General features: G+C 44.1%; 1 protein-coding gene across 1 annotated transcript; it reads right to left on the minus strand.

Moving 5' to 3' along the window:
- Positions 1 to 6,112: 6,112 nt before the first annotated feature.
- Positions 6,113 to 13,799, minus strand: LOC311351048 (terminal nucleotidyltransferase 4A-like). The gene is made up of 12 exons (XM_084471128.1): positions 12,975 to 13,799; positions 12,566 to 12,689; positions 10,967 to 11,013; positions 10,658 to 10,778; positions 9,829 to 9,936; positions 9,547 to 9,675; positions 9,033 to 9,246; positions 8,575 to 8,701; positions 8,358 to 8,461; positions 7,779 to 7,960; positions 7,043 to 7,180; positions 6,113 to 6,747 (listed from the first exon to the last, which is right to left on the minus strand). The coding sequence occupies exons 1-12, from the start codon at positions 13,658 to 13,660 to the stop codon at positions 6,238 to 6,240; spliced, it is 2,490 nt and encodes an 829-aa protein (XP_084327254.1). The 5' UTR covers positions 13,661 to 13,799; the 3' UTR covers positions 6,113 to 6,237.
- Positions 13,800 to 14,539: the final 740 nt, after the last annotated feature.

A 14,539-nucleotide genomic window follows, 5' to 3' on the forward strand; every position in this document is an offset into this window, starting at 1 on the left:
ATAGAGACAGCTTTTAGTAATATTACTAAAACCAGACCCAGTGCCAGAGTGACACTAAAGTATAATTATGGATAAAGGCAGCAGCTCCATGACAGTAGATCATGACGACACGATGCTGGCGGCTCAATCAGCTCAGCACCTTACTCAGCAAGTTGGACGGAGATGACTAAAAGGAGTCTCTGCACTTTTTGTGCGTCTTTATCTCCGAACAGGAGTAGAACGGGCCTGGTTCCTTATACAAACCTTCCAGGGGATGGAGACAGATTGGGTAAGGGAGGGAGTCTCCCGTAGCCATGCTGAGACACGGAACACTACTGCCCTCACCTGGCTGGAAGAAGCATTACACTCGAGAGGCGAACGCGAGAGTAGCATTTCGCATGGCTCCGACAAACATAGACATTTATTGTTTATTGTTTAAACAAATACGCTGTTTTAATTAAAGCCAGGTTCACCTTTATGATAACCCCTGATATAACTTGTACATTGGTTTGTATTAGATGACTCCCTCTCTAGGTTAAACACATAGGCCTACTAGTGCATGCACAATAGGCTGATATGTTTAGATGGTAACTCCTCTGCTTATTTAAAGTGCATTGAAGGGGCGTTTACGGCATGAGGTAGCCCTACCCCAGAACGAAAAAAAACAACAACAACATAATATTCTTTAAACGTTAAATTAAAAGCCTGGGGTATGGTTCTCCTTTATGATACACATGTCCCTAGGGCCCTGATAAAAGAAAAGGCGTATTAACATTAGACGTGGTGCAGTTTTTTTTTTTTTTTTTTTTTGACATGGTGCAGTGTAGAAAGCACATGGATATAATGACATTGCAGAAGGGCCCCGTTCATCGGAGTTTTAGCTGGTCGATAGATAGCCTACTTACGCATGACTCACCACCATTCCTCAAACGGCACACTTATGAATTTTACACATTACTTTAAAAGGCTGTGATGCCAAGATATGCCATGAACTATTCAGGCCATCCTAGGCCATGCAATATTCTGACTTGAATGTAATGCATGAAGTGAACCCTTCCTTACTAAAGAGAAGACGTAAAAATAAATTGTAGAGGCATCACTAAACTGATTAGTCACACATATTGACGACTATAAATACAGGGCTGCTATAGGTATTCAGAAATCCTTGGAGTGAGACTTTTATGACTACTTACACCCGTTTCCGAAGTTTCATAACTTCTAATCGAAACCATAACATTATAGGTGGTCAAACATCACTATTGACCAACGGGTATGCAGTCCCACAGGACAGCCTCCATTGTGGTAGTATTTTCTTTATATTTGTCAATATTTCATCAACTTACCTTTTAATCACATGTCGATGGGGTTTAGAGTTTGTATTCCAGAACCACAAGATATCCCATAGAGCCACATGCCTTCGACCGAAAAAAACATTTAAAATACTAAAAATAGTAATGATTCATAAAATGGTGTGGTGTAAAATGGAATGACATCTGTTGAACATGAATCAAATTCATTTGTTTGTTTAAAGTCACTCAATGTATGTAAATGTAAGTGTATTTGTTCAAATTGGAGTTTGAGCAATACAATTTAGATTTGTATTGGGTAGTAGCCCATAAATGATTGCACCGGGGCCATTAATGACCTGCTTACGCCACTGTCAACTTACCATATCTCATGACGAGGACGAGCAATGTACGTTACCCGCGTTACTTACATTATTTCCAAAATTACGGATGATTTGAAAAATAGGACAGCTTAAACTCAGAGCTTCAGCAAACTGTCGCTTAACACTGACCGTGACCGAAATTAAAATAATCTATCCTCGTACAGTACGAGGATATGGATGACCCCATGGATTACCCCCACTACAAGTCTTGTTAGAACCCAATGCAGTCTAGTCTTTTCACCAAATGGGAGCTTCATGCAAGCTTGAGTTATTGTATTCGACACCTTCACTCTCTGTCCCTGAAAACCTCAATCAAAGCCAGAAATCTAGGGGTTATCATGGATTCAGATTTACATTTCGACAGTCACATCAAATCAGTTACAAAATCTGCATATTATCACCTTAAAAATGTAGCAAGACTTAGAGGGCTCATGTCTACCGAAGACTTACAAACACTTGTACATGCCTTTATCACTAGCAAGCTTGATTACTGCAATGGTCTCCTTACAGGTCTCCCAAAAAAAAAAACTCTAAGGCAACTACAGCTTGTTCAGAATGCTGCTGCTAGAGTTCTAACAAAGACCAAAAAATTTGAACATATTACACGATTCTTAAATCATTACATTGGCTCCCTGTATGTCAGAGAATTGATTTTAAAATCATGTTGCTAACCTATAAATCCCTACATGGTTTAGGGCCAAAATATTTAACTGATATGCTTCCACTACATAAGCCTTCTAGGCCACTAAGATCCTCTGAGACCAATCTGTTAATTATCCCCAGAGTCAACACGAAACATGGGGAAGCAGGATTTAGTTACTATGCAACAAATAGCTGGAATAAACTCAGAGGATTTAAGACTTGCCCCAACTCTGACAGCTTTTAAAACTAGACTGAAGATTTAGCTTTCTGCTAAATCTTAAATCTACAATACTTATATTTTATTTTATTAGTAACTTTGCCTTTATTTTCTCACTTTCTTTTTTAACTCTGCCTTTCTAAAATGTTTTTTAAACTTTGCCTTTATTTTCTATCTATTTTACTTTTTACTTGTTTGTTTATATGTGAAGCACTTTGAGTCTGCCTTGTGTATGAAAAGTGCTATATAAATAAAGTTGCCTTGCCGCACCATGTTGTTATGCGCCATAACACCAACAGCAGAACGGTTATCCAAATAACAAAGAAGTGTACAACTTGCGTTACAGTGTGTGTATTCACACACACGGCGCTCGCAAGGTCATAGCTCATTGGTGGGAAAAGCAGAAAAAGGAGGTAACATGGCCCCATATTACAACATATGGGGCCAAATTACAAATCGGCATGTCTGAGCTTTAATTTTTTCAAAAGCGGAGGATACCTAGTGCTCGTTTTACACCCAACGCCATTTCTAGCCACTGGGGGACCATAGGCAGGCTATGGGAACTCAGGTTAGAAAACCTCAGTGAAATGTTCATGCCATGGGACCTTTAAGGTTTCAAAAGAACCACTGCAGAACATGAATGTGAAACTACAGAAAATCTGTCATTTTTTTACATTACAGAGCCCAAAAAATGACAATTGACCTTTAAAAAAGGCTAAGTAAAGCCCCGGTATAGCAGTAGAACTTCCTCCTACGAGTACCAAATACAAAGCGCAATCCAAGCCACCTGCGTCACATTGCTTAAGGTTTTACTTTACAGACAAGTTGGGTTCCATAGAAGCAAGTATGAGTACAAAGTCAACCCCACTCCTTTGACATAGGGTGTACAGAAATAGAACTACCACTCTGCAACAACAGTCTATTTACAAGTAGTTATTTTGCAGATAATTTCCCGTTCACACTTTGTGAGACCAAAACTGAACAGTTTTACCTACCCTTTGAACATCAAGAGAAGACAGCTTTGAGTGACAAGACGCAAAACTGACAAATGTAGACATGATATAGGAACGTAGCGTTTTAAAATGTTTATTAAAAAAATAGAAAACATTACATAAAAATGGTGCCTAAAAAGGAAACACAAGGTATACATCCATATGATACTCATTTACACATCAAACCCACACATTGTACAGACAGACACTGGTTCAAGATTTGGTTCATGGCAAACAGTTGAAACTAGGCACTGCAATGTTCAACACAGCCCGGTTGTGTTGAAAGCAGAACTTGTTGCTAGTGTTTCTGTGGAGTCCATTATGGCACTAAACGTTAAAAACGTGACTACATTGTTCCAACCATCACACTGGTCACACTCTCATCCTTAAAAAAAAAAAAAGAAAAAAAATATATGACTCCTTAGTCTCCTAACTCGTTTCATTCCCTTCTTTCAATGGGCCCATTTAAAGCGGAGGGAAAGAAGGGGTTTCTAATCTGGAGCTGTGTGTATTCTCTAGATAGGCATGTTGGCAAGAGGACACAACCCTGGGAAATGGTGCAGATATTAAACACATTCAATAAGTCATTCAGCAAATCTAGTAATTAGGCAGGGGGGGGAGGGGGGCAAAAAATAAATGGAATGTAACATGATTCTGAACGTCTGACTGAAAAAATAGAATAGTCAATTTGTGAACACCAAAAGCCATTTGTGAAAATGTAAGATCAAGCTAAAACATTTGTTTTAAATAAAGGCAGTGTGTACAGGAATAAATACTGACAGTTCTGACTACACATAGGGAATAAACAAAATGAAGGAACAAAATGATTGAATTTCGTCAGTTTAAAAAAAGGGGAGGACTAAATACATCGGTTTAACTGAAATCCACTAGGAAGGGGGGGGGGGGGGGGTGTGTACAAGGCCTAAGACACTTTGCCGGTAATAAGTAGCACCAAAACCTCTCGAAATGACAACGGAAGACGAATGATCGGACGCTTTTTTTCTTGGTCAGCAACTCCCACGAAAAAGGTCACATTGAGGACGGAAGAACACAAAGCACAAAGAAGAATGCCGCAACAAAAACGACAACAACATCAGATACAAAAAATAAAAATGTATATGTGAAAGATTTAAGTGTCGGAGCAGGGGTACTTGGGATAGGCAGTTGGCAATGAGTTCAATGAATTCAAGTGATGGTAGTGCGATGGCAAAACGGACACGGGCGTAAAAAGTTGGCATGGTGATGTTGGGTTTTTTGGCACATGAGATTCCTGTCGCTATGTGCCCGCGCTCTTTCTGCCCGGGGTCTGGACACGTGTCCCTTGGAGGCCCACTAAAACTATCTATTGCACCGATCATGGCCCATAAAATAAAACTCAAAAGTGAAATAAATTAAATAAAATCCGGTCATTATTGCACAAACAGAAATAAAGGCAATATACTGTAACGGTAAGGTGGCAATGTCTACAGTACATAAAGCATAATATTGATAGTGCACAAAAAACAATAATTCCTCAGTGATACAGAAAATTGCACCATAAGTTGGCACACACACACACACACACACACACACACACACACACACACACACACACACACACACACACACACACACACACACACACACACACACACACACACACACACACACACACACACACACACACACACACACACACGACAATAATGACCAAAAACGACATACAAAAAAAATAAAATAAAAGCTGTACATTCAAACAAGTCATCACAGTTTAAGCACTTCAGAGGTCGTCCATTTTGTGCCGCTACGCGAGAAAACGCCTAGTCAGCATTGTGCTGCATAGGTAAGAAGGTAGTGCTTTGAATCGGGTCGAGAAAAAAAAAACCTACAAAATCTTCACTTGAATAGTCCAGCTTCGATTAGTTCCCGAGCCACATCATGGCAGATATCTGAGCTTATTTCAGGAGACCCGACATACTTTACACTAGAACAGCGCAGAAAATAAAAAAAATAAAGCGCTAGAGAGGCTCCTCCTATTCAGAAACGCAACCGAAGAGTTTACTTGCGTTCCGAACACTGCAAAAGCATCTCGAATGCCTACAGGAAACGGTTTGTTCCGTCACGAAGACCTCGTGAGGAGAACCCGTCCCATATTTATACTCGCAAACCATGTCCGACCACGAGGTTCAGACGTTCGGGAAGGCAGATTCACAGTCCCTTTTCGTTAATGTGAGCGAGAGGACAGTTAGCGCGCATAGCAAGGCTCTGGTTTGAAGACCGAGGCCGAAACACGCCGCCAACTTTGTAGCTTTTGTTTTGAAGTCCTTGCTGGTGTACATTGGGACCAAAGTAAAAACACCAAAAAAAACAAAAAAAACACAAGGAAAACAAGTGGCTTCTGCACAACCAAACCGATCTACACCAAATGATGACGGCAAACCAGCCCTGGTATGACTTCAAAAGAAACACCACACCATGGATGTTGGCGCTCCGGCTTGACTCCCCGTGTAGGAGTTGCTGTCGTCCAGCGCTCCCACTGACTGACCTTTCAGGCTAAGGAAAAAGGGAGCTTGGAATTACATTCGAGACCAGTGAGATTCAAGTGGTGTAAAGCGCCATAAAAAAATAAATAAACAGCTTTTTACAATAAGACCCAAGATGGACTCTACTGCGGACCAATCAGATGGAGCTCGCCACAAAAGCAACCCAAAAAAAACAACCAAAACCAAGCACGCCATGGCCGTGCCGGCTGCACTGGTTCACGGGGGCACGCTGGACCGCTTCCCTTTCCTCCACGGCTGCCGGGCGTACTGCTGCTGCTGCTGCTGCTGCTGGTGGGCAGGGGGGCCCTTGAAGAGCCCTGTCACCCCGGCGTGAGTCTGGGACACGAAGCAGTGCGTGAAGTGGCCGGGGGCGTAGGTCTGACACTGCACCACTGTGCCCGGGAGCGGCTCGCCGGCGCCCTGCGGGTCCCGCCGGATGACGTAGCCCTGGAGGCCCGGCGGCGTCTGCGAGGGGTGGAGCTGGTGGAGGGGGCTGGGCAGCGGGCTGGGGGGGTCCCCCGGTGGGGGGGCTTGCGTAGGAGGAGGGTGGTGATGATGCTGCTGATGGTGGTGGTGGTGGTGGTGCTGTTGATGATGATGATGATGATGATGATGGGCCTGCACCTGGCGGTGGACATTGTTGATGGACGGGGAGTTCTCGTGGTAGAAGCGGCCGTCCACGATGGCGGGGTAGGCCATGTTGCCGCCGGGTAGGGAAATGTGGACCTTGGAAGAAGAATCACAAAGAAAGGTTGTTAGATACGAGACTTGCAATTTGGAGCGGTTCAAGTGGTTTCACCTTGAGAACGGCTCACATTGTACAACCCAACTTGGCCTTTATATTCTTTTCCATTTTCCATCAAATAAAACCAAGTCAATTGAGGATGAAGTAGTCAAAAAAAAAAGTAATCAAGTTAACAAGAGCGGGCAGAAATGTAATCTGGGGAGTCCGGGTAATGGCCGGTCTCCTGAGCAGCCCTTGATGTAGTGGAGAGGGGGGGGGGGGGGGGGGGGTGTCCACCTGTGGTGCCGCTGGGAGGAAGCCAGCTGGATGCTTGGCATGGAGGTCAGCAGCCAGCTGCACCACGGAGGACACAGAGGAGAGCGCGAGGGCGTGGAGCTGGATGGCGGTGCCACTACTGGGGGGAGAGTCCGACTCCTGGAGAGAGAGAGGAAGTGGGAGGGGAAAGAGAAAGTGTAAGCAACTCTTAGAAAAACAATAAAAAAGGGGGAAAAAAAGGAAGAGTCGCTCAATACTGTACAGCAAGCCTGTTAAGCCTTAAATCTGACACTTTCTCCCCCCCCCCCGCCCCCCGTTTACAGCACACGAAAACATTAGCACTTAAAAAAACACATAAAATAACCCGATAAAAATGGCAGACCTGTGAGTGGATTAGGAGTAAGTGGTGATGCAAACCCTAAAGTCAGCAGTAATAAAAAAAACCAGAGGAGCTGGAGTTAAAACGGCCATGGCCCATTGAACACAACCGGCATGAAATAGAATTTAATTCAACAGCTCAAATGGCAGACATCGCCTCGTTAATCGTGGCAGAAACGGTGGCGAACATGAACCGGACAACACTTGCAGTCGAGTCGTGACAGTTGTGAACAGATACCTTCAAACGTCTGCACTGGGTTCAATGGCCTCCCCTTCGGAATAGTCTTCCGCTGACAAAACGCTGCGGCACTGATTTGCATTTCTATAAATGTGTGTACAAAGTGTTTTCTCAGGGGAGCGAACAACGGCCGGCCCTTACCACGTCACTGCCGGAGAAGGAGGAGAGGGAGCAGGCGGAGGAGGACGAGGAGTGCTGGGGACTGGGCAGGGAGACCGGGGAGGGTGAGGGGGAGTCTGAGCTGTCGGGGGAGGAGGAGTCCCGCTGGTCGTCCATGGAGGCCAGCATTAGGCGGGCAAGGTCCTTTTCGCAGCTCTCGATACCTACAGAATACATGAATAGAGGATGGACACTGAGTTTGCATTTAAATTAAACATTAAGCTGTGTGGGGGATACAGGTTTTTTTTTTTTTACCCTTTTGCAAATTGATGACCAATTTTTAAATTCCTTCCGAAACCTTTGGACAATGACGTCAAGCACAAAAACCGGTCCATTTAAAAATTAAAAGTGGTAAAAGCAGCATCATCCAATTTAGCACTTTGAAAAATTCTAATCTGGCAAACACCAACAAATGTAATTAGTTGCAATGAATCAAAAATATTCTTGGTTGAAACTAATCTCCTCTAATTACATGGCATCATTAAGGAACAGATAATCCCATATTAACTTTGATGACATGTAGACTGTGATCACCCAACCAAATATACAACAGAACTTTACCATGGCTTTCCAGTTTAGCATACTGCTTGGCACCCCACTTCTTGATTGTCCAGTCCCGGTAGGCCAACACCTCCGGGCTGACCTTGATGATGCGCCCCAACGTGCTGTGTGCAGAGGAACAGACACAGGACGTTGGCATCTTCCTTGGCTTCAATTTGTTAAACAAGATGACCTGACGTTGTTGCACGGCCACCAGGGGGACAAGAGGTGCACCAACCTGTCGTACTCCTTGTTGGGGTAGGCCCGTGCCAGGGGGGACACGCCATGGCTCAACACCATGTAGGCAAAGTCAAACACCTGCTTGACCTGGAGCACGCCGTACGAACTCCGGCCCACGTCGTTATCTGCCGAGACGAGGTTGGATTAGTCTGTTTCATAAAAACCTGCCAACGTATTTCGGCCCAAATCCAAACGCCGGACTGATTTTCAAAGCCAACAGTTGAAATGAACACGCACAAGCTAAAGACTTCGGTACCTTGATCTTAAACTTAAAACCAGGCGCCCTGCCAATGCAAAACCTCAACCACATTCAACCAATTCATCGTGTTTTGGGACACACCATGCAAATCCCCTTGTTGACGTAATTCCCCAGCCGTGGTGTGAACTACTCTGCAGTAAGTAATTTGACACAATCAGCTAGCATTGAACAGGTCACCACCACCTCGGCGATCTCACCTGGTTGCACGGGGTCCTCTATGCAGAGCATGGAGGGTCTGCTTCCGTTGCCCATGGACTGGATCAGCTCCTCCTTTGACAGGTAGGTGCCGCCGTTCTTCACTCGGATGGCCATCTTCAGGTAGTTAAAGTCACGGCCGTACAGCTCAAAGAACTCTATGAGCAGGATGCCCAGGTTGATGTTGGCGCGCCGCGTGTCGATGCGCGGATGCAACTGGGACAGAAAAAGAATGACACGGAAATTTATAGTTACAATAATACATGAATTATCTTCCATCGTTAGGAAGTGTCTAACTTGTTTCTTTTCCTCCAAGGGCATTTCCAATTCGATATCCAAGCCCCTTCCAAATTAGTTTATGTATTCCACAAAACTTTATTAAATGCCTTGGTGGTTTGAATAAATGAAATGCAGCATTTTGAATATAACTCCACATCATGGCTGTTGGGAATAGCTCTGTAGTTCTCCTTTGATTACTCTATACAAGATGCGGTCGATGACTGCGCGCTGGTATACCTGGAGGAAGCTGATGGCCATCAGTATGAGGCTATAAGAGCTGATGCCTCCGGTGAACACCTCGTTCAGGTCCCTCTGGAGCAGAAACTGCTTCAGCACAAAGATCAAGGGTGGGAGGACAGTGTACCGCTGCAGGCAGAGCAAAGAAACAGGCCAGTTACTAAAAGATGGCAACCAGGATGAGTCCACCTTGTTCAAGAGTCTGGTTGGATACCAAATGCAAAACAAAATGGCCACAACACGTATGCAATGAACAAGCTTTGTATGGGGGGGGGGGCTTACTTTGAGGTAACCCTTGATAAGCTGTGCAGCCCTGACGGCTGTCTCCACGTTGAAGCTGATGTCCACCTTCACCTCCGTCTCATGATCCGTCAGCTTGATGATTGGAACCTGAGCGAGGCCATGAGCCATTAAGGGGGGAAAAAAACATTTAAATAACTGACAGTATTCTCTGTGACACTACTGTGTCATCATAATGACCGACCAGAGGTCATTTCTGCAAGAATTACGGTAGCGCGGCCGAGGAGAGTTTAAAAAAGGTCTGATTAATCCAACACGTCTATACAAACAGTTACAGACACTACACAGTAGTCTGACTGGTTACAACCTTATAAGACTAGTTAACTCCCACTGTTTAAAGCCCTTTAATGTTAACCAAGAAATCATCATCCTCTTATAGAGGAAGGTAGAACTAGGAAGGCAGCGTTTCGGTTCAGTCAACATTTATTTCGATCAACGACACAAGACCTAGTAGTGCAACAGCAACACAGCATAATCCTAACAAAGTTCTTTGCAAAATGAATAAATGTGGGGGAATAAATGGCTTGAAACTAGTATACATGAGGCACATTTAATATGCAAGATTCTTAGTCGGTTAACCATCAGGAGCAGTGACCACTTTACCCACACGGTACAGATGTTATGTTGTTATGTAATGTTGGCCACTTGGCCGTATACAGTGTGGTCACCAAACTTTGATCTGGAAAATTCCTTGCGCCAGCTCTTCCGTTTCAAAACAAAGCACCCCAGCTCCCATTCTTCCATATAGGTAGTGGTATACTTCTGCAAATACAAGCAAACGCAAGCTAAGAAAGAAAAGAGCGCGGCTCACCGTTGCTTTGTCCAAGACCTTGATTGGGTGCGGGCCGGCAATATTGTGTTTTCTTAGGGCCTGTTCAAGCTCCTGGAGTGGAGGGGTGTCCCACTTTCCAAAGACCACCAAGTCAATGTCACTGGGGGAAAATATATATATACAAAAAAGATATTAGAAACTCACAGGAGGACTGGTTCGGCCAGTTTAATTTACTATTGTGTCAATGAATGGATGTCAACCATTAGGCTATAAAAAGGTGCAAATAGCCAACAGTCTCTCAAGCATGATGGTTTTATAGAGAGCTGTTGGACAGCACTACAAACGTACCTTGTTGGGAGGTAGAGACCAGTGCTAAAGCTGCCAAATATCTCCACCTATAATGAAAACATAATAGTTATTTTAACTGAAGGTATACAATTTACTTCAACTGAGACAATCTGCACACTTGAAACCATTCCGGAGGGCTGATTCATTAGGGAACTAACTTTTTTTTAAAGCAATTTAGTAACAGCTAAAATATTGGATATGCTGGCTCACAAAGTAGGGGCCCTGGAGAAACGCAAACATCAGTCTAGACATTTGGAACTCTGTTGATCATGTTTAATATGATAAGCATTGTTAAATAATCTGAATTAATCAACTATCCACATCATGTATGGAGTTTTATGGAAACCTGAAGTCTACCAAAGAAAAATGCTATATTTTTACCTTGGATTATTGCACAAGGGATTATAACACCTAATCCTGTGTATTAATGAAATGCATGGCTCAGAGAGGTAAACCATATTCTTAAAAAAGGCACTGAGAATTGGTATACAAAAAAAAGATATACAAAATAAACATAAAAAAATAAATGTATACTTGTCCTATAAAAAGTAAACATTCGTGCAAGCTATCATGGAGCGGTGTTTACGTTGGTCTGCAGTGTTTGGCTCTAGAATGTAAACCAGGCGTAATGTGTGGTGGACAGCGAGACAGATTGCTGAACAAGACTGTGGCTGTTATACACACACACACACACACACACACACACACACACACAGACAGAACTCAGACAATCCCACAAGACCCACACAGGACAGAATTTGGTCAGATATTGGCCGTTCCAATAACGGATAAACATAAAATAAGAGCAATTCAGACACCTTTTTCTTTTTTAATACAACTAAAGAATTAACACTCGTGTTCAGAGCATGTCTGAAGACAATCTCAAACATGGACTCTAAACTACTTAGTTTCCGACATAACACTATGGAAAGAGGGCGCCTTGACTGGTTTGCCTTGGTGTGTGTTACAAAGACACTAAAGGGGACTGGATGAAAATAAAATGTTTAATGGAAGTGGAAACTAGAGGCAAGGGAGACTGGTAGCGATGACAGTGTGAAGATTGAATTGTGTAGTATAGACTGTACATGAAGCAGTGTGATCATTAGTGTGGTTGGAGACTTGAGAAATTGTAATGGTCAAAGCATTGTTATAAAAAAAAACAAAAAAACACACATTTCCCATGAAAGGCAGAATACAAGCTTTCTTATCATAAGGCTATACCATCATCAAGTCATTTAAATGCTCAGTTTGCAAATACAAGTCTTGGCTCATATCTTTAAGGGCCCTGCAGCGATATCCATTCATGTTCTTAAATGAAAGAAGGAGTAAAGATAAGGTTTAGGCCCTTCTCCCACTGATGCAACTTTCAAACAGTCAAGAGCTACTGGTTAGTTTGAACCAAGGGCTTGGCCTTGCTATGGATTTGATTAATTATGCAATTCTATGCATACATTTGCAAAGTTCCTCTAGGCAATGACTCCATGATTGCGCAGTGGTTTTATTTAGAGTAAAACCGCCTGAAGCAAAACACTAGCCATCTGACATGGATTTGAATAAACGCCAAGGTTCCTGGTCGGAAGCCTGCCTAATGACACTCACTCGGGATGTGGGCCACAAGTCCTTGATGACTCCTTCAATTCTGTTCACCACATTCCTCCTCATTGCTTCTTCCTCTGGGCGCGGTGACATGAAGTTGAAAAAGTCCACTATCTCCTCGTGAAGACTGTTGGAGAGCAAGGGATAACACAACTCATTATCCACAATGTTCACGTGCATTGGAGGAAAAAAAAAAATTGACATAGGAAGAACAGCGAAGAACGTACGAAGGCAATTTGTTTGACATGTTTAGGTAAACTGACCATTTGCCTAATCCAGTTTCCAATACTTACCATCAGCAAGTTCAATAATGGAACTGGCCAATTACACCTTTGCAAGCTTACACCGGCAATGAACACGTGAGGACAGAAATCATACCCAACCCCCCCCCCCCCCCTCCCTCTCTCCTTACCCATTTATACCCGGGCTGTACCGCCTGGTCTTCCATAAGCTACACGAATCCGTGTAGTTCCCATTACAGCTGCTGGAGAGGAAATGGTTGAGTCCATGGAACGTGTTGGCCCTGTTGAGATGCCTCCTGCGCCCGGAGGAATGTTGGTGGTGCTTATTGGCCTGGTGGTGGGTTTTGATTCCCGTGGGGGTGTGGCTGCCGGATAGATGCATGCTGCGACGATGACGCTGCTGCACATTATTAAAAGGCGGAGGAAAATGCTGCTGCTGCTGCTGTCTAAGATTGTTCACGTTGAACTCGTGTTCGCCGTAGTGTAAAAACTGTTTCACCTCCTCCGCCAAGTTAAGATTGTCGGTGTGCGAGGACGAGTCGGAGGGCGAGGACCCCTCGGCCTCCGAGTCCAGAGAGGAGGAGGACGGCGACGAGGAGCCCTTTTTGCCGATGCCGCTGTCCGCCTCGCTGCTTTGCCTCGACAGCTTCCCACTTGCAACTCCTGACGGAGATACGCTTTTACAAAACTCACTGTTTGGGGCCGACGAGTTTCCGTTCAGCGTCCGACAGTCGCGCTGTAGGTTGTGGACGCTGGAGTTGTCCCGAAATCCCTGAGACGTTTCCCAAATGTGCATCCACAGGGAATTGGTGGGGACCTTCTGCTCCGGCTGAATCCAAGCGCTCCGGGAATCCATTCAACTTGATATTAGCAGAAATTGTACCTAGAGAGACTACCGCTTCATGTCGGTTTGATTGGTTTGATTTGAACGCAGCTCGCCCAACTCCACTCCCCTGTAAACCAATATGGCGCACCCAACAGCACGGACGCGCTACAGCGCATGTCCGTGGGATTTAAACCTTTAAACACACCCCTTTCTCAGGACGTGACGCGGTCGCTCCCCCTCTCCGATTGGTCCGTTGGCCACTGGGACGTAACATGTCAAATCTCAACGTTTAAAGATACTACTCGATCGATATCTTTTTACTACATTTCAACCTTGAAATACCACGAAATACTAAATTCGTTTGTACACATACAGATAGCATCGTCCGCGCTTTCGTGAATGTAAATTGTCGCACGCATGCCATCTCATTTTGCGTTATTGCGCTTGATTAGCGCGGTTATGGGATTTTTTTTTCGAACCACATAACGCCGTGACTGCACCCGCCGGCCTCACGAGCCGCCGTTTGTGAACTGAATAAGGGACAGTAGGGCACCGTACCGGGCGGTTGCTAGGCTGTGCTAGGTGGTTGCTAGGCTGTGCTAGGCGTATGGTTGTCCTGGGGCTTATTCGGGTAAACGTTTGATAATTAAAATTATAATAAGTAAATAAGGTTTGAGACATTTTATGGAAGTTTGGATGGTCAGGTTGTGATTCAAGTTTGAATTAGTGTTGCAGTTTAAAGTGTGAAGGGGTGAGTTTTGGGAACAATTCTAATAGTCTAGTGAAATAATTGTGGATGTGTATCGATGTGGGAGTTAAGGAGTTAACCTACTTAAGAACGATATTAGTAAAAACGTTTCGAGTCATTCAGTATTCGGTTGGAAGTGAAGTAGGATATTATAAGTTAAT

The sequence above is a fragment of the Micromesistius poutassou genome, assembly GCF_964030765.1.
Source record: "Micromesistius poutassou genome assembly, chromosome: 8".
Taxonomy (NCBI): Eukaryota; Metazoa; Chordata; class Actinopteri; order Gadiformes; family Gadidae; genus Micromesistius; species Micromesistius poutassou.